We start from the raw sequence: 24,042 nt of genomic DNA, 5'->3' as shown, positions 1-24,042 counted from the left end.
GGATACTCAAAAGATTAGATCTAGAGTATTAAATCACTAATTGGATGAAATTTGATACTAGGGGATAAAATTGACATAAAGGGTAAAATGGTAATTTCACCTTTTGTCATTGGATGGTTATGAGGGTTCATAATATAAGGTTTGCAATTGAACAACTAATAATCAATATCAAATATTGACTTGTTTCTTATAATTATAGTTAATCCAAGAGTGCAACCATGAATCTATGGTGAAGAGATTTCATGGTTAATAAGTTTGAATTATTTTTAATGAGATTAAGAATAATTCTAAATTTATTGGAGCTTGGAATATCTATGTCTAAATAGATTCCCCACTTAGCTTCGTAGAATTCAACTTTTTAAGTTGGAATGCATGCTTTAATTTGATTAATTAAATTGTGTACAAAAATTGGCAACTTTAACATGCTTGTCTTAATTTAGACAAGAAAACATGTTTGATCTTAATCTAGACAAGAAAATATGTTTGTCTTAATTTAAAACAAGAAAAATATTTTTTATCTTAATCTAGATAAGAATACATATTTATCTCAAATTTAGACAAGATAAAATATTTTTTATCTTAATTATGGACAAGAGTTGTCCTAAATTAAGAGCATTTTAGGACGATTCTTGCAAAATGAATCTAGACATCCATGTTAATAAAAGGAGACTCCACGTTTGACTATTACTCTTTTATTTATTATTAATTTTTTTAAAAAAATAGATAATAATAAAATAAAAGTTATTATTCAATAAGGAGTTTTATTTTATCAAGAACTCTAAATGATAATTAAAGAATTAAATTATTTATTTTTTAATTTTTATTTTGATAATTATGGAGCATGTTTGATATTTTCATAACTCTAAATGGATGGTCAAGATTGATTCAAAGCTTTGATTAAACCTTTGAAGCAAGAGTTTTAATAAATAGAGAAGAGATTGGAAGAAAATAAGATAACGTACTTTTTCTTAAAAAAAGTTTCAACCGTCACTTCTCTTCTCTTCCTCCAAGCTTTTCTAAAGAAAAAAGAAAAAAAAATCGGTTGCCATCTTATAGTTTTGCATTCCACACCTTGTGCACTCAAGGTTCAAGTTGAAAGTATTCTTGAAGAATAAGTGGTAAACTTGTTTGGTCGAGAAATCGTTCATTGGTATGGTGGAATCAAAAAATAAGAATCTCAAAATTAAAGGTATGGTTTTTCTTAATAGATTCTTATTTTTTTTTGTGATAATGTTACTTTCAATAATAATAATGTGTGTTTCCGCTTGTGTAATTGGATTGCTTGCTTCTTTTATAAAATAAATTTTTGAAATCCATACTTTACACAATCACATCAATTAACTAAGATCCTACTTCAACAATTGGTATCAGAGCAGGGATTATTGAAAGTTTGTTTCCTATATTTATTATGCATGATTGTCACCTTCGCAAATGTTTAACTATCTTGATGTGATCAATGTATGGTTGTATGTTATGATACATGATTCAAGGTTTTTGCCACATTAATTGTCCTAGAAAATTTACATGTAACATTTTTCTTTTGGTTATGTAACAAGAAGGGTGGCCTATCATCGTCATGTTTTCTTCTTGATTTTTTTATTTTTCCTTATATTTATGTAACTAGGAAAACCTATGTAATTTTAATATTTCTTGATGTGTTTGGTGTATCCATGGATAAAGAAGTTTAGAGCCAAAAGGAAAAAGGTAATTAGGTAATATTTGGTCTCTTTATTTTTTTATGACTATTAATTTTTTTTGAAAAAGGAGTTTTTCTTGTATTTATCTTTTTTAAAGAAAAGAGTTTTTCTTATATTAAAATTCTGTTATTATAAAAATATTTTTTTTTCTATCAAAATATTTTTTTATTTAAAAAGAAAAGGAGAGGGGAAAAGAGGGGTAAAGTGTGCTGCCGGACAGCAGCACATGTTGCTCGGTAGCAGCACAAGTTGCCGCAAGGCAGCAGCCCACCCTTGGGCTCTTGGGCAACAACCCATTAGGATGGGCACCTTCTAATTTTTTTTAATAAAATTATGTAAAAATATATATATATTTTAATATTAATATATATATATTCTTAAACTTTTTCCAAAATTCTTTTTATTTTTGAAAAATTAATTTTAGCCTTGGATTAAAATATATATATATTATTTTGGTATTAATTAATGAGATTAATTAATTGGACAAAATAAAATTATTTTGTCAAATTGGGTTAAAACTAAAATTAAAATTGAGGATTTTTAAATAGTCATAAAATTCAAAAGAGTGCCAAATGGATGTGATCCTAACCAGCAGCAGAAGCAAGCAAGATTGAAGAGAATTANTTATATATATCATATATATATATATATATACTATATATATTTATATGTATCTATATGAATGATATTAGATATTATTTGTATTCTTGAAAACATGTCATCTAGAATTAAAGTGTCAACATCTCTTAAGGAATGTTATGCATACATTATGTATTTTAGTTTAAAAGAGTTTTATACTATGAGATACATAATGAATATAGGAAAAAAAATCGCATTTAGACAAGATGGTAATGTGGACTTAGTTATATACTAAAAGAGTTTAGTTAGAAACATAACCAAGCCATTATTTGACTTAGGATATTCTAAATATGCATATAGAAAATCCGATAAAAAGTCAATCAAAACCCTAAGTATAAAAATATTGAGTGGGAAAGGATGCTAGTAATCCTAGAGTCCATGGTCTCCATTGTTAGCCCATTAGCATGTGAAACATGTCACTCCCTACAAGCGGACATGAATCTAGATCATGACGGACTGGGTCTTCGAAAAGATAAATCCTTTTCGGTGGATTATGAAGTGAGACCTCCCATAGAGGCTCATTAAGTAAGGAGCTTAAAAGAATGAAACAATGGTTGTTACAGTCAACATGAATTTACTATTAACTTGCCTACAGTATCTCTGTTAATAAACTTCGTGGACCAAATGAAGGCGCTCCTTAACCATGTTAAGTATGAAGATACTAGGCAACATAGTTAAGTGGGAGGGTCTTAGTTTGCCTGGTAGTAAATTCTTACGGCCCATAGTCGGTTAATTTATTACAAAAAAGTAAATGACCGTCAAACTAATAATATAATTTATAGGGTTTTATATATTGTCATCATGCATACATGCATCATGAAATGTTCAAAGTCTATGAATAACTAGTATGCTTACATAATTTCAAATGTATTTTCAAAAACATATCTGTATCACAAATATGAATCCATTTTCAATTTTGTTGAACAAATGCATTCTGAATGGAAAAAGAACCTTAATATTGTCCTTAATTATGACAAGATCACATGGGTTCTTTCTGACCATGAGCCTGAAGCACTAACTCCCTAGTTAACTCTACAAGATATTGAATATCATAAGTAGTAACATGATGCACACAAGCTAGCTAAATGCTATATATTGGCCTCTATGAACAGTATATTGCAAAAGTAACACGAAGGCAAGGGTAATGTTGCTGACATAATGTTGCACCTACATGAGATGTTTAGTACGAAAACTAGATCTGCTAAGGTGAAAGCAATCAATGCTTTTAAGGACCTTAAATAGAAACCTGGAGAGCCAGTTAGAGATTACATGCTGAAAAGTGATCTCTTGTCTCCATGAGGTAGAACTAAATGGTGCTAAGATAGATGCCAAAACGCAAATATCAATGATCGTTCGTAGCTTGAATTCATTATTTTCACAGTTTAAATTAGATTATGAACTGCACACTAGGGATTACACCCTAAGTAGGCTAATGAATGATCTTCAAAATGTGGAGGAGGTTCTTGATTTGAAAAAAAAAACCTGAAACACATGCAATTTCCACTTCTAAGCCCAAACCCAAGGGTAAAAAGAAGATAGTTGGAAATAAAAAGATTTCTAAGGGCTCAGTGGGAGCAAAGAAAAAGCCCATAAAGAAAAAGACTACTTTAAAAGACAACACCAAAGGAAAATGTTTCCATTGTGATGTGAAAGGACATTGGAAGTGAAATTGCAAGGTTTACCTTGAGGAAATCCAAAAGAATAAACAAGGTATGGGTTTTCTAAATATGTTAGAAGCCTGTTTAGTGATTGATTCTACAAATACTTGGATAGTAGATTTTGAAGCCACTAACCATGTTTTCAATTCTTTACAAGGGTTTCAACGAAGGAGAAAACTGAGTAAAAGGCAGTTTTGGATGAGGATGGCAAATGGCACCTTCGTTTCATCATTAGCAGTGGGAGCCATTATTCTTCAATTTTCTTATGGTCGTAGCTTAGTTTTGGAAAATGTTTATTACATTTCAGAGACTTATAGAAATTTGATTTTTGTCTTTTGTCTAATAAAGTCTAGATATTTAGTTTATTTTAGTGAGACACTCACTATTTATTTGAATAAAGATTTTAATTGTTCTGGAATTGTAAGATATAATCTTTATTTCCTTGAGCCTACGACTTATTCCACAAATGCTATAGAAGCAATACAATTTGAAATTGAAAGAGTCAAAGAATCTAGTATAAATCAAAATTATCTTTGACATCTACGTTTAGGTCATATAAATCAAAATAGACTCAATAAGCTTATAAAGGATGGTACTCTACTAGACATGGTTGAGTGTCCTTTGCCAGTATGTGAGTTTTGAATTGAAGCTAAAATGACTAAAGGGCCTTTCAAGGCGAAAGGTAACAGAATGTCAAAAGTTCTACACTTGGTGCACACAGATGTGTGTGGGTCAATGAATGTAGAAGCTAGAGGAGGTTATAAATATTTCATAACTTTTATTGATGATTACTCGAGACATGGCTTTGTGTATTTAATGCACAAAAAAAGTGAATTCTTTGAAAAGTTCAAAGAATTCAAAGTCTAAGTTGAAAAGCAACTAGGTAAGCCATTGAAACAACTTCGATCAAATCGGGGAGGTAAGTATTTATTAGATGAATTTCAGCAATATCTCACTGAGAATGGGATAATTTTCAATTTGTCAGTGCCAAGAACACCTCAACATAATGGTGTAGCTGAAAGAAGAAATATGACTCTTTTAGAAATGGTTAGGTCAATGATGTCCTATGCTAACCTTCTAATCTCATTTTGGGGATATTGTATGCAAACTGCTCAATACTTGCTTAATTTTGCTCCATCTAAGGCTGTGCCTAAGATACCAAGGGAGTTGTAGACAGGGTGTAAATCATCTCTACGTCATTTACGAACTTGGGGGTGTCCTACACATGTTTTAAAGCTTGAGTCCACAAAGATGGAGCCAAAGACTAAGGTGTGCTTGTTTGTAGGATATCCGAAGGGAACAAGAGGTTATTACTTCTATAGTCCTCAAGATAAGAAAGTTTTCATTAGCACAAATGCCATTTTCTTAAAGGAAAAGTTTGTGAGAAATAACAAACCTAGAAGTGACATTGTCTTAGAAGAATTGTTTGATTCTTCAGATTTAAGAGTTAATTCTGAAGATGTCATAACACAGTATGATTCAATGGTTGAAACAAAAACACAACTTGAGCATCAAATCATACAGTTTCCAACAAAATGTTGACGAACCCTGTGTCTATAAAAGAATATAGGATAAAAGGGTTGTTTTTCTAGTCTTTTATGTTGATGACATTCTACTCATTGGGAATGACATAGGAATGTTATCAATAGTTAAAGGTTGGTTGAACCAACAATTCAATATGAAGGATTTGGAAGGAGCTAGCTATGTTTTAGGGATCAAACTTATAAGGGATCGTAAGAACAAGCAGATAACATTACCTCAAGCATCCTACATAAACAAGATTTTGGCCAAGTTTGCTATGCAAGATTCCAAGAAAGGTTTTATGCCCTTTAGACATGGAATCAAACTTTCTAAGGAAATGTCACCTAAAACTCCAGAAGAAGTTGAAAACATGAGATGGATTCCATATGCATCTGTCGTTGGAAGTCTCATGTATGCTATGCTATGCACTAAGCCAGATATTTGCTATGCAATTGGATTGGTTAGCAGATTTCAGTCAAACCCAAGCATGGAGCACTAGATTGCAGTCAAGTGCATTTTTAAATATCTTCGTAGAACGAAGAATTACATGCTTGTATATTTTGGAAGTGACCTTGTAGTAACAGAGTACAATAATTTAGATTTTCAGTCTGATGTTGATTCTAGAAAATCAACATCAGGATCTGTTTTCACCATTGGAGGAGGAGCCATGGTTTAGAGGAGTGTAAAGCAATCCTGTATTGCAGACTCTACTATGGAGGCAGAGTATGTTGCTACTTGTGAAGTAGGAAAGGAAGCTGTATGGCTTCGTAAGTTCCTTATGGACCTTGAAGTAATTCTAGATGTGGACAAACCTATTACACTTTATTGTGATAACAGTGGAACAATGGGTAACTCAAAAAAACTGCGGAATCATAAAGCAAGAAAACATATTGAAAGGAAGTATCATCTCATTCAAGAGATCATTCGACGTGGAGAAGTACTTGGGAAGAAAATTCCAACAGAGCAAAACCTCGTCGATCCATTCACAAAGACTCTAACATAAAAGAGTTTCGATGGTCACTTAGAAGGTGAAATGAGGGATATGTCATACATGCTTTAGGGCATGCGGGAGATTTTTAGGAAATTTGAGAATATGGTGCCTTGGAAAGGAAGCATATTCTCATGCTTAAATTCATTAAATTTATTTGCAATGAAAATACATTTTGATAATAAGACGAAGAGTTTGTTTTAGTAAGCATTTATTATCCAATTATTAATGTACCAAGATTCTATTGAGATATTAAAATACATTTGTATGAAGAGTCATACATAGGAGACATGTATTTTAATTGAATCTAAAAATTGTTCACAGTCATATAATAAAACTGATCACTTTATTGTGTTAAAGGTGTAGTGTCCAGATTACTTCTAACAAAATGAATGCGATTCATTTCAAGGGGATGATGAGTCTCAAATCATCGAAATGGTTGACTTCGAGTAATGACACTATAACATGAACTTGAATCATTTGAAAATCAAATTTAAGTGTTACCGTTACCTAAATCTTGATCTCACACTTATACATTTGCTTATAGTATAACCGAAATCTTGATCGATAGTGGACTCGTGTCTAATATCCTTATAATCTTTGATTTATCATAAGCATGATCATCATAAAGCGTTGATCTAGACTCCGTATTTTGGGATTATAATCGAGATGAACATCTGAGAACATATATCCAGATAATGGAGTTCATAGCATTAACATTACTTCTAGTGATTTCAAGAAGATTGGTGATTAATTTGGGCTCAGTGGATTGATGAATTAGCTACTCATCACATCTGGATACTCAAAAGATTAGATATAGAGTATTGAATCATTAATTGGATGAAATTTGATATTAGTGGATAAAATTGACATAAAGGGTAAAACAGTAATTTCACCTTTTGTCATTTGATGGTTATAAGGGTTCACAATAAAAGGTTTGCAAATGGACAACTAATAATCAATATCAAATATTGAATTGTTTCTTGTAATTATAGTTAATCCAAGAGTGCAACCATGAATCTATGGTGGAGTGATTTCATGTTTAATAAGCTTGAATTATTTTTAATGAGATTAAGAATAATTTTAAGTTTATTGGAGCTTGGAATATCTATGTCCAAATGATTCCCCACTTAGCTTCATAGAATTCAACTTGTTTAAGTTGGAATGCATGCTTTAAGTTTATTAATTAAATTATGTACAAAAATTGGCAGCTTTAACAAGTTTGTCTTAATTTAGATAAGAAAACATGTTTGATCTTAATTTAGACAAAAAAATATGTTTGTCTTAATTTAAGACAAGAAAAATATTTTTTGTCTTAATCTAGACAAGAATACATATTTGTCTCAAATTTAGACAAGATAATATATTTTTTGCCTTAATTACGGACAAGAGTTGTCTTAAATTAAGAGCATTTTAGGATGATTCTTGCAAAATGAATCTAGACATCCATGTTAATAAAAGGAGACCCCACATTTGACTATTACTCTTTTATTTATTATTAATTCTTTTTAAATAAAGATTGATAATAAAAAATAAGAGTTATTATTCAATAAGGAGTTTTATTTTATCAAGAACTCTAAATGATAATTAAAGAATTCAATTATTTATTCTTTAATTTTTATTTTGATAATTATGGAGTATGTTTGATGCTTCCATAACTCTAAATGGATGGTCAAGATTGATTCAAAGCTATAATTAAACCTTTGAAGTAAGAGTTTTAATAAAAAAAGAAGAGATTGGAAAAAAAAATAAGAGAACGTACTTTTTTTTGAAAAAAGTTTTAGCCGTCACTTCTCTTCATCTCCTCCAAGCTTTTTCAAAGAAAAGAGGAAAAAAAAATCAATTGCCATTTTATAGTCTTACATTCCACACCTTATCCACTCAAGGTTCCAGTTGAAAGTATTCTTAAAGAATAAATGGTAAACTTGTTTGGTCGAGAAATCGTTCATTGGTGTGGTAGAATCCGAAAATAAAAATCTCAAAATAAAAGGTATAGTTTTTCTTACATAATAGATTCTTATTTTTTTTGGTGTGATAATGTTACTTGTAATAATAATAATGTGTGTTTCCGCTTGTGTAATTGAATTGTTTGCTTCCTTTATAAAATAAATTTTTGAAATCCATGCTTTACACAATCACATTAATTCACTAAGATCTTACTCTAACACTTTTACACTCACCTCCTTCCATCATACCCTGTTTCTCCACTTTGCCTTAATGTATATAGAAGAACTTAGACCAAGATTGAGAGTCTGAAAGTAGATATCTTTGCACAACAATGTCACTTCCAGATTACGAACAAGCCTCTATTAAGGTTGGTAATCTTAAAATAGGAAACCAAATATGATCAATGACCAGAGAATATAAGTTATATTACCTAGCACAAGGGAAGCTCCAATCCAACCAGTGTCACTCCACCTTTCACCAAGGAGAAACCATGTAAAACTAGCACCCCAAACAGGCTCCAAGCCATAAGTTATTGTTGTTTCTGTGGCTGATACATCATGCACAATAGCTATCTACATGAATATCCCAGTGAGATATTTATTTCTTGACATAATTTTATGAGGTGTACCAAGCTCACTAAATCTATATGAATGTTTTGAGTAATTGAATGGAGAAACTTTTAAGAGAAAACCATATAAGCATTTAGTCAATGAACCGGAAAGAATGAAGGGTGTAGTTATTTAAAAAGTGTAGAGTTGAACATAGATGGACTCATCAAACTTATATGGTAACTCCAACAACAACAAACATAAAACTTATAGGTGCTTTATCATGTGTAATTATGATACATTGGCAGGAATATGAATCAGGACCAAGGCAAAAAAAATTTAAGTTGTAGAAATTTGATAGAACACAATGCTTATTAATCAACAAATACAACAGTAGACGGTAGGATGATGTTGCATAGGAAGGTTTAAATATTTAACGATAAGGTTCCACAGAGTGCAGTTGTAGAAACATAATAGGCATTTAGAAATGGTGGCTCTTCTGTCAAAGTGCTAAAAGCTAAGAGAATTACCTCCACCCATAAGAACAACCCAGTCGAGAATATGCTTGTATAAAGTGCAGGTATCCATGGAAATGTGAACATCCAATCCCAAAACACTGCCTAAGACCGAGATGATGGGTTGAACTCCCAACTTCCATCAAGCCAGCCTCCAAGAAAATACCATAGAGTTGACAAAAAAGCAACAATGCATACCTAAATGGACCTTCAAAATTTTCAAACCATGGACAAAGAAGAACAAATTGCATCATTTAAAATTTTTAACAGATGTAAAATTAAAATTCAAACCTCATATCCAATAAGGGGTAAGAAGTTCTCTTATTAGTGCTTCTTGAAATATGCTCAATTCGTAGCATATGGAGACCAAAAAATACTGCACTTAAGAAGTTCAACAAATCTCCAACCTATAACAATATTGTGTTAACATTTAACAAAACAAATCAGGTAGATCCAACAACCATATAGTGTGATATACACAATGGAGAAACAAATACTTGAAATAGCACTTACACATGGAGGCGAGCCACTGGATTCCAACATTTCAACTCCTAAGACAAACACGAAGGCACCAAACCAGGTAAGCGCAGGAACTATAGCTCTTAACATACCATCAAGCAAGGGAACCACAATTACCTAATAAATTCACCCAAATATTCCAAAATTGTACCTTTAGGTACTCCAATAGAGCAAGCTATTTTCCTATTATTTTATCTATACTTGAAGTTTATGGCTGGATGGGAGTAAAAAAAGTCTGCCAGTGGTAAACTTTTTTTTTTTTGCTCAAGTTTATTAGGATCCATTGTTAATGCATGCATAAAAGTATTGTCATTTTTAATCTTGCAAATGATGTGTTGTTCATATTTTAGGAGGAAGAAAGTAGGAGGTGAAGGAGACTGGTTTGGGTCTCTCTTTTACTAAGGATGAGAATTTCAGGGAATGGTACTCTGAGGTATATTTTGTTGCAATGGTACAATTGCTTTGTCTTTGTTATACTACTTTATCGAGATCTTAGTATCTTATGATTATATCATACATTTTGGCTTTTGTAGGTTGCTGTCGATGGTGAAATGATTGCGTATAATGACATTTCTAGCTATTATATTTCGAGGCGATGGGCAATTTCAATTGGGAGATTAAGTCATATAATATTTATACTCATTGCAGTTTCATTAGTAAATAGCAAGTGTTAATTAATTACGAGGGAAAAAAGGGTCATGAATGCCATTTTTTTATTTTTTTTTCTTTCCCTTTCCTTTAACTTATCTATGATGTTAAATTGCAAACATTCTTTGATGTGGAAATCAAGAAAATGAAAGTTAAGAACTACGATTTCCTTCTCTTTGTATCTCTAAGTGTTTTGCAAAAAGAGAAAGATCACATTGAGGGTTTTGCTCCAAAGATGAGAACTATGTTTTGGGCATAATTGGCCTTGTGGAATGTGCTTCAGCTTGGAATTGTTAATTTATTTTTTTACAAAATTTCTTAAAGCCGTTTGAATCTCATTTTGTCCTTAAAGGAAAAATACTATTCACCAGTAAGCTTTAATTTATAGAGTTTTTTTTAAATGTGCTCTACGCATAACGTGTTTTTAATAATAGGCCTCCCTATAATTTTAACTATTTTTAGCCAAGAAAATTAAAATTTGGACAAAATTACCCTTAATGAATTCGACCCATTTATTTGGCTTCACGTCTCAACTCGAAATCTATTAACGGGTCCAGTATGTTTAGGTCTACGCCTCAAACTGATTCATATTTTTTGAGCTTTCCTTACCAAACTATTCATATCAAGAGTATTCCTTACCAGAAAGAAAAACGTTTAAGCATTTTGAGCATTTTGGAGTAGTTTTTGATACATTAAGAAAACTTGTGAGCGTTTTGAGCATTTTTAAGCATTTTAGAGTGATTTTTGGTATATGAAGAAAAACTTTTGAACATTTTGAGCATTCATATTCATTAATTATGTTGTTAAATGGAATATGGTGTATCGTTTGAAGTTGTTGATCTTGTTAAATGGAATTCAGTAGTTTTGGTGATTTTTGAGAATTACATGATTAGTTTTTAGGCATTGTGTGACTGACTTTGGACATTTCGTGACAAACTTTGGTCATTGCGTGACTAGTTTTTGATAAGGCATTGCGTGACTAGTTTCTGATAAGGCATTGCGCGACTAGTTGATAGGCATTGCGTGACTGACTTTAGGCATTGCATGACTTGTTTCTGATAAGGCATTGCGTGACTAGTTGATAGGTATTGCATGACTAACTTTGGGCATTGCGTGTCTAGTTTTTGATAAGGCATTGTGTGACTAGTTTCTGATTAAGCTTTGTGTGACTAGTTGATAGGCATTACGTGACTTGTTATTAAGGCATTGTGTGACTAGTTAGTAAAGCATTGTGTGACTTAGGCATTACTTAAAAATCAATCACGCAATGCCTAAAAACTAGTCATGCAATGCCTAAAACCAATCACGTAATGCCTAAAAATCAGTCACGTAGTGATTAAGTCATGAAATGCCTAAAACCAGACTCGCAATACTTAAAAACTAATCTAATCAATTTCAATTCCTTAACTTTGGGATTCTATGAATAAACTAATAAACTCAAGAACCTAAAACACGTACTTTTTTTTCTAAGCCATGAAATTGTACATTTCATAAAAGATAGGTTACAAAACTCCATAACCCTCCAAAGCAAGACAAAATAAATCCTTATCGGGAAGGCCTTGCTCATTCCCCTTATGCAAAAACAAAATATACTCCCTTTACAAAATATTTCTTGAACAATTTCAATTCAAAATCCCATAAAAAAAAAATCAAAATCCCCAGCAAACATGCTTAACAATCATCCCAATCCCAAACACAACAAAACCGTGAACTACTATAAAACCCATCAAACATACTTCAGTTATTTCTTTTCCCTAAGTTCATCATCTTAACCAATCTGATCCAACTCATCAACACAGGCATCTCCATCGCAACACACGTTTCGAAACAAGTCATCACCAAAAAGCATCCAATTTCCAAATTCATCATGCTGCCTACAATCACCATAGAAGAGTAAAATTGTTGTTCATCATCCTTGAGAACCCTAAGATCCACTATCTAAAAAAATAAAACAAAATAAGAAAGAACTTGATGTCATCTCCGAATGGTGAGATAGACATTATTTGACCAGAGAGAAAAATCGAGATTTAATTTTAAAATTTTTGTTTGGATGGCGGGGTAGAGAAAACTGAAACCATTTTAACTTGTTTGAAATTGTTTAAAGGGTATTGTTGTCAAATCATGCCAAAAATTGACTAAAAATATTTAAAATTATAAAAAAATGATATTTTTGAATTGAGCTTATGAGGAAGGTTATTTCTCATAATTTTTTCTAATTTATATCATTCTTTGGTCTCAGAGGTTTTTCACTAAGAAAGAGTTGCAAAATTTTACTGAAACAAGCTCTGAGTTTTGTAAGTTCATACAAAAAAAAAAAAAGAAAAAGACAGTTTGTGTTTGGAAGGATTAGCATTATTTAGGGTACATGTAAAAAAAGTTAGATTTATGTCAAAGTTGAAAATGTTGTAAACTCATTATGTAGCAATGTTACAGGTTTTTGTTTTTTACCATAAATGAGGAAAGGGATGCTTCGTTTTTTAAACTTATGACTGTTTATTATTTTTATTTGGTTTTAAAGGTTTAATTATTTAGATTGTATGTTTTGATATGTTATCCAATTAATCACATCCAACTTTCAAAGACTAAAACATGAAAATAAATGAAAGTTCAAGAACTCTTATGTTTAGAAAACTGTCTTTCTTAGAATACCTTTTTCTTTTTTTAAAGTTGATAACAAAATTTTAACTAATTTTCCAATAAACATTCATCTTTTTTATTCTTGCCTTTTAAACAATATATAAATTAACACAATTTGTTTAACTATTTATACATTACTGTGTGTTATTTTTATCATAACAAAGTCTATTTAACTATTTATCCATTATTGTTTATTATTTTTACCATAGCATAATTTGTCTTTTTACATTCGCATCATAACAAATACATTATTTTATTTCTTTTTCTTTAAACAATTTATAACAACTATAATACTAAAAATTATTAACATTAATAAACAATTCTTGATTCTACTAATTTAAATTTTATATACTAAATTTTTAACATCAATTGTTCATAAAATTTACAAACTCGTCGCATAGCGCGAGTATTATTCTAGTTTCATTTAAATTGAATGATTCAAAAAGCTCATAAATTTTAATGCTACTTTAATATTATAGTGGCTCCACTTTTCAATTTCTTTAAATGAATTTCAATTTTGAATCCTTCATATATTTCTTATAAACTCATTCACTATAATTTATCCAAAAAATGTAATCATTATTTGAAGCCTGACATAGAATAGTAATATTCCTGAGTCAAGCTTACTAGACCTCCAATTTTTAAAGCTAAACTCAAGTCCAAGTGGACTCGCCTATTTATATGATATTCTATTATTAAAATGTAAAAATGTACATATTTTGTATTAATAATTTAATATTTTAAATAAATTTTAAAATTAAAATTTATAATAAGAATATATTATTAATTAAGTGATGATGCATTCGGGCAGCGTTAGGCTATGCCGAGCCCTAATCTCGGGCTGAGCCTAAAAGTTGACAACGACCCTACCCTTGGACACCTCTAATCTAGAGGAATACAGATGGAATGGAATTATTCGACCTCCTTTTCAATATCGGTGGGGGAAAAAAAACTATTGTTATTTCTTGGAATGATCTGGTCCATTTTATTCATCCATGAACAATGTGGTAAAAATAACCTATTGCTCGAATTACACATACGTATTTTACAAACATTTTGATTGATTAATATAAATAAATCGTATATAAAAATAATAATAATAATTCTTAGCGAAATAAAGTTTTTATACATTAAAAGTAGAATTATAACAATATCACCCATAAGAAACTGGAGATAAATACTCCATGGAGAAAGAACTATATAACACGTTATAATAACATCAGCCACAACAAACCACTATCACCGAAAGAACAAGTCAGATGTGACCACCACAAGTTTTGTTAATGAATCTGTAAAGAAGTAAATTTCTCTAAAGATATGAACAAACTCAAACATAGTAATACAATTTCTTAATCTATCAATCTCATTCTCATTTATCCCATGATCTAGAATTGTCTCTGCATGTCCAAGACAAAACTATTTTAGAGCTTGACAAAGTTACTATATATATATATATATGCGAATGAGTTCTTACAGACATGCATCAAATTAAGACCTTAGATTGAACAATATTTTACAAGATGAAAAGTAGCATAGTTTTGCTCTATGGTAAGGGCTTCGTTTGATCAGCATGGTTACATATGCAGAGTTTAAAAAAGATAGGGCAGCTTAATTTTGTTGAACAATCACATTTCTATCTCTTATTTCTTGAGAAGGTAAGCATCCACAGACTTGGTAATAGCAGAGGCAAACTCTATGTACTTCTCAGGATCAGGGATATTCTGGTTCTGCTTTTCGTACATCAAAGTCCATTTCACCAAGCTTCCTTGACCATTAGCCGTGACAGTAACAATAACCTTGAAAGTCTTGTAATATTTCGTGATATCACCATCCAATGCGTTGAGAGTGATTGACTTGTTTCGATCATCAATAGCCTCTATGGTCTCCGAGGCATTCTCAGAAAGTCCTGTAAGACCAGCAGCCAAGCCCAAGATCATCAGCTAAGGGCTGATTGATGAGTTAGTTAAAATAGATTATCAAAAATGGAGATTTCTGTCAAGGTGCTTAATTGATAACAAATACGTCATAACATCTAGAATGAAATATATATATTATTGGTTTACCAGCAACATATTTCCATATCCTGACTGAGCCCACAGTCTCCCAGTCACCCTTGACAACTTTAACGTCTGTCACCAGTTCAGGGCAGATTTTCGGCATGAGGTACATTTTGTGCTTGAAGATATCGTAGACCTTATCCGCAGAGGACTGAATCTCTGATTGGACCTCAAGTTTTAGAATTTGAGCCATTTTTTTGTATGCTAAAGTATGAGAAACTAGAAAATTGGAGGATAGGTGAACAATAATCTACACCATAAAAGCCTTATATGGAAGGAGAGAGGATCAAAAGAAAGATTCTTCCATGCCCATGGTTATTACACAATTAATTTGCTACCATTGGCGTCACTACTCACCAAAGCTAACGGATTGGATTCTCCCAGTGGTCCACGAAGCCAACTTACCAAGAAAGGATGTAAAGTTGAAAGGCCTTAATCAAATGCGAATAAAAATCTTGCTGAGTTGAACCGGATAATGTCAAAATTGAGTAAAAGCTTGTTCAATTCTTGTCACCTTCACGTTACCATCAAGCTTGATGAGTTCTTATCGTGTTCATGTTCAGTTGTTAGTTGTTTCTTTTTGACAGATTATTTCTTTCATTTTAAATTAATATATCTATATTGTGTTTTTTTAAATCGAAATTTACCAACTTTGTTAATATTTTTTTTATAATATCATATGAAATTAAAATTTTTAAAAATTAAGAATTATATATTTAGAATTTTTCAAAACCTTTTTTTGGAAATTTTAATTACAAATAAAAGTATACTGAATAATGGTCAAAATTATTTATCTTTGATCGAGAATAAGTGAAAATGAACATTTAAAAATTATGATATAACTAAATTTACAATTTTAACCATTTTTTATCTCATAAAATCAATAGCTGACATTAAAACAACATTCTTAATCAATTGTGTCACTCTTTCTCTTTCTAATTACTTTATCAAATCAACCTGCTGATTTCAACAGGTAGCCTAACCCTCTTTTCCAATGCTTAGCGATATTAATGTCATCTCATAACACCATCTTCTTTCTTCCCTTTCTTTTCTTTTCACTTCTAACAATTTGTGATGTTGTTGGTTATTTACTCACCAATTTGTGGTTTTCCACTAAATAGGATTTCAATGCCAAGAAACTAAACAAAATCCAATACAAAACACTTTGTTTTATACAAATTAGACACTAGGCATATAAGGAAGGACTGTAATTTATTTACTCATGGAAAAAATTGATGAGAGAGTGCGAAAACCAAATATTGTTCATCAAAAGACTTGATTTTGCTCATCATTGGGGTCATAGGATTTGAGACACAAAGGACCTACTACATTCTAAGCTCCATAATCAACTCTGGAAGAAAGGGGAATTGGAAAGAGTTATGAGAGGAGAAATATGGTAACTAACAGAGGAAGACAACTAAAAGGGAGCAAAAATAGGAAAAAAAAATACCCCGTTATATATAAAAAGGGAGAAAAAATAGGGAAAAAAAACCCTTATATGTAAAAGGGGAGCAAAAACATGATTGATTCAATGCCTAATTAAATTAAATAAATATAATTAATTTTACAATTACAAAAAATAATCACTATTGTTTTAAGAAGTAAAAACAAATAGTAGATAAGTGTCTGTCTGGCTTGACTTATTTTTAACTTATTTATTTCTTAAAAGGAGAAGCTTGGTCAAATAGTATTTTGTGAGAAGCTCTTAAAAAAAATAAAAAAAAAGAACTTAAAAAGCTCCAAATATGAGCTTTCTCTTCTTTTTTTTTTCTAAAAAAATACACCAGTTTCTTAGGAGAATTATTTTTTTTCGAAAAAATCTTCTCTCAAAAAATACCCCATCCCTCTCTCCCTATCGATCTCCCTCTCCTCTTTCCCTTTCTTCAAATCATTCTTCTAGGATTTTTTTTTATTCTTACAAAAACTAGGGGAAAAGAAAACTCAAAATTTAAAATTGCATTCAGGTCTTTTTCTTTCTATTTTTTTTTCATTTTATTTTCTGTCGTGGCTTTGAAAACTCTCTTTATTATTTGATATTTCTCAATTTATTGTTTGATATGACAATTATGTGATGTTTATTTATTCTTAATTTCTTTTTTGTGTATATAATATTTGTTGATCATGATTGAAATAATAAGTCACATAGGTCAATAGTTGTTGAAATAAATTAGATAAAAATTGAAAAGTCAATATTTGTACTCGTTTGTAGTAACTCAGTTTTAAAGAATTTTTTCTTTTAGGTATAACAATAGGCTACACTATAGGAAAATTAAAATAGACATTAATTACTTTGGTAATAGGAATTGCAGAATCCTTGAATTTTTTAGCAGTGAATTTCACATTTGAGCTAACAGCACCCAATAGATGATTTGACACTTCTTGACAAAATAAATAATCCATTAAAAAATGGAAAAAAATATAAAAGTCAAAATCTTTTTGTTCATGGAGGGGAACTTTGTTGGTGAGGATATCAAGACCTTAATAGATTTACATGAAATTAGTGTTGATGATTTCAAAAGGAAAATAGGTCGCCAAATTAATGGCTAAACGTGATTTTCCTGACCCAATTGGACCCATTATTAATACCACATTGGATTCTCTTCTTAATTTATAATATCAGTTTTGTTCAGCTCTAAAGGTCATAAATTTTAAGTTTAGTTTTAAAAATAATAATAAATATTTTTTTATATTCTTCTTTTATCTTTAAGCAATTTATAATATTATAAGAGAAATTATATGTTTTTCACACTTATCTTTTTTTATTTGATTCAATTTTTTTCTCTTGGTTATTAAATACTTTTTATAATAATTTTAATCACAATTAAAATTTATATAAGTTATTTTACCAAATAGCTTATATATAAAAAACAACTTATAAAATGTAAATTTACTAAGCAGTTTTAGCTTAATTTTAAAAGCTATTAATTTTTATAAGAGCTTTATAATATCTTTTAAGTTAAAAAAAAATCAAGTCAAACATGCTCTAAGAACTAGCAAAAACAATAACTGAGCTAAGCTTTCAAAAATTTAAAACCCTCCCTTTCTTGATTTTGGGAAAATTAGCCAACTACTAGAATTTGTTTTTTTGTTTTTTCTGAAATCAAAAAAAAAATTCTTCCCAAATTTTAAAATCTTGTTATGCGAGTAACTTCATTAAATATGATTAATTAGTATGAGAATAGAGACCAAAAAGAAAAAATAAAATATTTTTTAAAACTCCAGAGTCTTAAAAACTCACTAGTTTTTCAAAAAATACCTCTCTCTTAATCAATCTCCCTCTCCTTTCCCTTTTTTTTGCAAATTACCCTTCTCTAACGTAAAATCATGTTCTCCCTTTTCTCTCTCTCTCTATGAAAACTACGAAAAAAAAAATAAAAGGCCCAACAATAAAATAACAAAATCTAAGATTTTTTTGTTCATCCACTATAATCAAGTAAATAAAAATGCAACGCCTCAGTAAAAGCAAGTTTGATTTCAGGAGTGAAATCATTTGGTAAAAGTCGAGGGAAAGGATTCTGTAGGGAACATGTCAAAATTTCAGCTAGCATTCATCACTTGATTCAATCTAAACCCAGATGAGCGATCATCAAGAATTTAACTGATTCAAGTGTAGGCTGCTTTGCAACCCTAGCTTGTTAGCTTTGGTTGACTGAATATATGGTGAAACTCAATTCCTACCAAATTCAACCAAATAAAGCAAAAGGTTTTACTTTGGTCTTGGGTTTGATATATCGAGCAAAGCAAAGGTCTAACAAAGTTAAGGCTTTCGCAAACAAAAATAAAAGAAGTTTCACCTGACTAAATGTAGGAAGGCAAGTTAACAAGAATAGTCAGTCAAGCTAAATCTAATTAGCTTAAACCTGACTAAACTTTTAGGTTGAAAAACTTGGGAGTTCAAGCTTATCTTAGTTGAAACTTAAACTTCTATTTATATTAGGAAATTTGTCGAAAAAAGTCAAAATAAATTTTTGTTAGAATTCTGTTAGAAATTCGCTAGAAATTTTCAATGGAAAATTTCCAACAGAATTTTTTCTATTGGAAAAAATCTGTTTTTTTGTAATGACTGTTACAGTTTATACTTCAACCAAACTTGGTACTTGTCTCTGTCATGTTTTGGCAATTTTTGGCACGTTCCAATAGATTTTACTCACACAATATAAACAAAAATATAAGATTACGTGAAAACCAACAATCAGAATTAAGTTTCAAGTTTGAGCAAAAAAAAAAAATTCAAAAATCCATGAGAAACAATGACGAATACCATGCATATAGCTTACAGCAGCAATTGAACTACCAAAAGACAATTATCCTCTTTTAATAATTCTTATCATTTACTGTATATGGCTTAATTAATTTCATGCATAACTTGAAGGAAATCATCCATCATAAATCATAAATCCTAAACGAATATAAAGCAAATGTTAATGTTCTTTCAACGGAAAGAACTGAAAAACAAATATAAACCATCGTGGACATAGCCTCTGCTTGATAGGAGATAAGTGGGAGGAGGGAAGGAGGTGGGTTAAAAAAGGGAAAAAACTAATAATTAACTTATGCTAGTAGGAGAGAAAAGTAAGAGGAAATAAAATAAGAGAGGGTTGTAATTTTCTATCCATATTCACAAAAATCAATCATTTCAATATGGAAAGATAGGGGAGACAAAATGGTAGAGATGTGAGTTTACTTATGCAAAAATACTATTTTTTATCAACGTTTTTCTCTTTTCATCCTTCCAACCAAGCACACTAGAGGAAAGAAAAAATAAATATAATTTCAACTCCTTCCGCTTTTATCTTCTCTTGATATTCAATCTTTCTATTTTTCCAGCCTTTGCTTGGTAAGGATGGAAAAGTGGAAAGATGGAAAGTTGGGAGAGAAAAAAAGTGAAAAAACCGAAAACATCTTTTTGTCTTTCCATTGCTTTTTTTATCGTAGGATTGATTTATGCCAAAATAGATGGAAATGACAATCTTTCCTCTTTTCTCTCAATTAGCTTTCCTACTTTTACACTCACCTCCTTCCATCCTCCCCTGTTTCGCCATTTGGCCTTAATGTGTGTAGATATCTTTGCACAACATTGTCACTTCCAGATTATGAACAAGCCTCCATTAAGGTTGGTAATTGTAAAATAGGAAACCAAACAGGATCAATGAAGAGAGAATATAAGTTACATTACCTATAGCACAAGGGCAGCTCCAATCCAACCAGTGGCACTCCAACTTTCACCAAGGAGAAACCATGCAAAATCAGCACCCCAAGCAGGCTCCAGGCCATAAGTTATTGCTGTTTCTGTGGCTGATACATCACGCACAGCAGCTATCTGCATGATTTTGATGGTTCAGAGAAACAATGTTCAAGTATCTTATCACAAAAAACCATAAGAAATGGAGGCTGTATAGTTGTTCCTTGTGAGGAAGGAAAGAAAAGCTATAAAGTTGAACTATCATGCAAGTAGCAAATGCCTTGTTCGCATTTAAGATTCTTAGCTAAAAGCTTCTTGTAATTTACTTTTTCACCCTTTTGGACTAAGTTTGTCACTTCTAAAAATAAGCAGACGAAAGCTCAATGTGCTCCCATCTAAGCAGTGGGTCATTGAACCATAAAAAGGTCCAAGTAAACTCAGGTTATGATTCTCGATTTGAAATGCACTGAAACAACAACAGCTTCAGAAGCTATGATGCAAGGTTACTTCACAACAAAACATGAAGGTGGAACAATATCCCAGTGAGATATTTATTTCTTGACCTAATTTTATGAGGTGTACCAAGCTCACTAAATCTATATGAATGTTTTGAGTAATTGAATGAAGAAACTTTTAAGAGAAAACCATATAAGCATTTAGTCAGTGAACCGAAAGGAATGAAGGGTGCAGTTATTTAAAAAGTGTAGAGTTGAACATAGATGGACTCATCAAACTTATATGATAACTCCAACAACAACAAACATAAAACTTATAGGTGCTTTAGCATGTGTAATTATGATAAAAAATGCACATTGGCAGGAATATGAATCAGGACCAAGGCAAAAAGAATTTAAGTTGCAGAAATATGATAGAACACAATGCCTATCAATCAACAAATACAACAGTAGACGGTAGGATGATGTTGCATAGGAAGTTTTAAATATTTAACGATAAGGTTCCACTGAGTGCAGTTGCAGAAACATAATAGGCATTTAGAAATGGTGGCTCTTCTGTCAGAGTGCTAAAAGCTAAGAGAATTACCTCCACCCATAAGCACAACCCAGTCGAGAATATGCCTGTATAAAGTGCAGGTATCCATGGAAATGTGAACATCCAATCCCAAAACACTGCCTGAGACCAAGATGATGGGTTGAACTCCCAACTTCCATCAAGCCAGCCTCCGAGAAAATACCATAGAGTTGACAAAAAAGCAACAATGCATACCTAAATGGACCTTCAAAATTTTCAAACCATGGACAAAGAAAAACAATTGCATTATTTAAAATTTTTAACAGATATAAAATTAAAATTCAAACCTCATATCCAAGAAGGGGTAAGAAGTTCTCTTTATTAGTGCTTCTTGAAATAGGTTCAGTTCGTAGCATAAGGACACCAAAAAATACTGTACTTAAGAAGTTCAACAAATCTCCAACCTGTAACAATATTGTATTAACATTTAACAAAATAAATCAGGTAGATCCAACAACCATATAGTGTGATATACGCAATGGAGAAACAGATACTTGAAATAGCACTTGCACATGGAGGCGAGGCCCTGGATTCCAACATTACAACTCCTAAGACAGACACGAAGGCACCAAACTGGGGAAGCTCAGGAACTACAGCTCCTAACATACCTTTAAGCAAGGGAATACAATTACCTGATAAACCCACCCAAATATACCAAAATTGTACCTTTAGGTACTCCAATAGAGCAAGCTATTTTCCTATCATATATGTAGGGTGTAATCAAGAAACTTACAGTGAATATAGATATAAATGAAGCACACCCAGTGTCATGAGCCAACTTTATGCCAGACTATAATAGGGTAGAGTTGTCTATGAGATTGAGTCTTTTGTACCTGTAAGGGAAATGTCCCTCTTTCAAACAATGTAATAGCTCGTGGTGATACCTCCAAAAATACTTGTTAAGTCTTTAGGGGGAAAGACCCTTTAGGAAAGAAATGTCGTCATTTCAAGCGTTGTAATAGCTATTGGTAGAACACTTGTAAAATCTCGTAAACTCTTTAGAGGGGGTAAGTAGTCGACGAATTGTTGGGCTACCTCACTAGTGAAGGTTTGATTGTAATAAATCATCTAGGGCTGCCCCTATGGCCTGACGATGGTGTGTCTTGGTCCCTTTGTAATTAATTTCATATTAATAAAATATTTTTTCTTTTTATGATTCAGTGGTTACATATATGGCATTTGATATGTCTTTTAATTTTGATGCGGGTTTTCTTAGTTTGATTTGTTGTTATTATTATTATTGGATCAGATATAACTGAATATTGGTTGACTTGCGTGGAAGCATCCACTCAAGTCCTGCACGGACTCTCGCATACTTAAATGGAAGAGCGTAGTTTGTGACAGTTGGTATCAGAGCATAAGCAAGACATCTTGATCTAAAGTGTAAAAATGGTGAACACGTGAAATGCACCAAAAGACCATAAGAGGATTAATGAAATAGAGGCCGCAGTGGTCGTAGTAAAAGCTCAGATGGTTCCTCGCGAATGAATAAATGAAATTGAGACAGTTCAGTGGGAACTGTCCGAGATGATTAATACTCTGAGTAATGAGATTATGGATGCATTGAGCACTCTTCAAGGAGAGATTGGAGAATTGAAAGCTTAGGTAAATCTTTTAGTTATTACTATAGGTAATGCCAGTGAGAGTATAAAAGATCAAGGGAAAAAGGTCAAAGTGTCGGAACCCAAGCGATACTAAAAGGTCCGAGATGCTAAGGAGTTGGAGAACTTCCTTTTTGGTATGGAACAATATTTTTGAGCTGTGCGCATGGAGTCGGAGAAGGACAAAGTGGCTTGGCTTCAATGTATCTTTGTAGGGATGTAAAGTTGTAGTGGCATTCTAAATTTATTGATGATGAGTGCCGTATCAACACTTGGGTGAACCTACAGAAGGAACTGAAGAACCAGTTTTTCTTTGAGAATGTTAAGTATATGGTGTGACGGAAGTTACAAGAATGATCACAAACAAGATCAGTGTGAGAGTTTGTGAGAAACTTCTCTACTTTAATGCTAGATATTAGGGATATGACTGAAAAAGATAGACTATTTTATTTCCTTGAAGGTCTAAAACCATGGGCGAAGATAGAGTTACAGCGACAGAGGATACATGATGTGATTTTAGCAAAAGCGGCTGCTAAGCGCTTTACTGATTATAGTGAAAACTCAATAAAAGAAAAGACCCTCCATCCAGGACCAGTAGCTCTAACTCAAATAGTTGGGTAAAATTTTCGAGAGTAAGCAGACCCTCAAGTGGGGGAAGTGATAGAAGACCACTTGCTAGAGATTCATCCCAATTGAGAACAAACAAGCCATGGAACTTTAAACCACAACCACCGATATCTTGTTTTCTATGCAAGGAATCTCATTTAGTAGTTGATTGTCCTCATTGAGTAGTTCTTAGTGGGATATGTACTACCAATGTTGAGACACTTCCACCCTACACCACAGTCGAAGAAGC

The 24,042-nt window shown here is 31.7% G+C and overlaps 2 protein-coding genes across 2 annotated transcripts; both read right to left on the bottom strand.

Annotated features, from left to right (window-relative positions):
- Nucleotides 14,788-15,623, bottom strand: LOC18609800 (kirola). The gene is made up of 2 exons (XM_007045108.2): nucleotides 15,381-15,623; nucleotides 14,788-15,223 (listed from the first exon to the last, which is right to left on the bottom strand). The coding sequence occupies exons 1-2, from the start codon at nucleotides 15,565-15,567 to the stop codon at nucleotides 14,958-14,960; spliced, it is 453 nt and encodes a 150-aa protein (XP_007045170.1). The 5' UTR covers nucleotides 15,568-15,623; the 3' UTR covers nucleotides 14,788-14,957.
- LOC18609799 lies at nucleotides 20,551-22,191 on the bottom strand. Its single transcript, XM_018114991.1, has 4 exons — nucleotides 22,096-22,191; nucleotides 21,873-21,989; nucleotides 21,598-21,780; nucleotides 20,551-20,694 (listed from the first exon to the last, which is right to left on the bottom strand). The coding sequence occupies exons 1-4, from the start codon at nucleotides 22,189-22,191 to the stop codon at nucleotides 20,551-20,553; spliced, it is 540 nt and encodes a 179-aa protein (XP_017970480.1).

Source organism: Theobroma cacao, chromosome 2 (assembly GCF_000208745.1).
Source record: "Theobroma cacao cultivar B97-61/B2 chromosome 2, Criollo_cocoa_genome_V2, whole genome shotgun sequence".
Taxonomy (NCBI): Eukaryota; Viridiplantae; Streptophyta; class Magnoliopsida; order Malvales; family Malvaceae; genus Theobroma; species Theobroma cacao.
Note: the sequence above shows the minus strand (reverse complement) of the source record. Positions and strands in the feature narration are given on the sequence as shown.

What these genes read in the sequence shown, in the direction of transcription:
- LOC18609800 (XM_007045108.2), bottom strand. Translation starts at nt 15,567, where the DNA reads ATGGCTCAAATTCTAAAACTTGAGGTCCAATCAGAGATTCAGTCCTCT. An exon ending in GATATGGAAATATGTTGCTG is followed by an intron (nt 15,224 to 15,380) that starts GTAAACCAATAA and finishes CTGGTCTTACAG; the next exon opens with GACTTTCTGAGAATGCCTCG.
- LOC18609799 (XM_018114991.1), bottom strand. Translation starts at nt 22,191, where the DNA reads ATGTTAGGAGCTGTAGTTCCTGAGCTTCCCCAGTTTGGTGCCTTCGTG. An exon ending in TACCCCTTCTTGGATATGAG is followed by an intron (nt 21,781 to 21,872) that starts GTTTGAATTTTA and finishes AGGTCCATTTAG; the next exon opens with GTATGCATTGTTGCTTTTTT. An exon ending in GGTTGTGCTTATGGGTGGAG is followed by an intron (nt 20,695 to 21,597) that starts GTAATTCTCTTA and finishes AAAATCATGCAG; the next exon opens with ATAGCTGCTGTGCGTGATGT.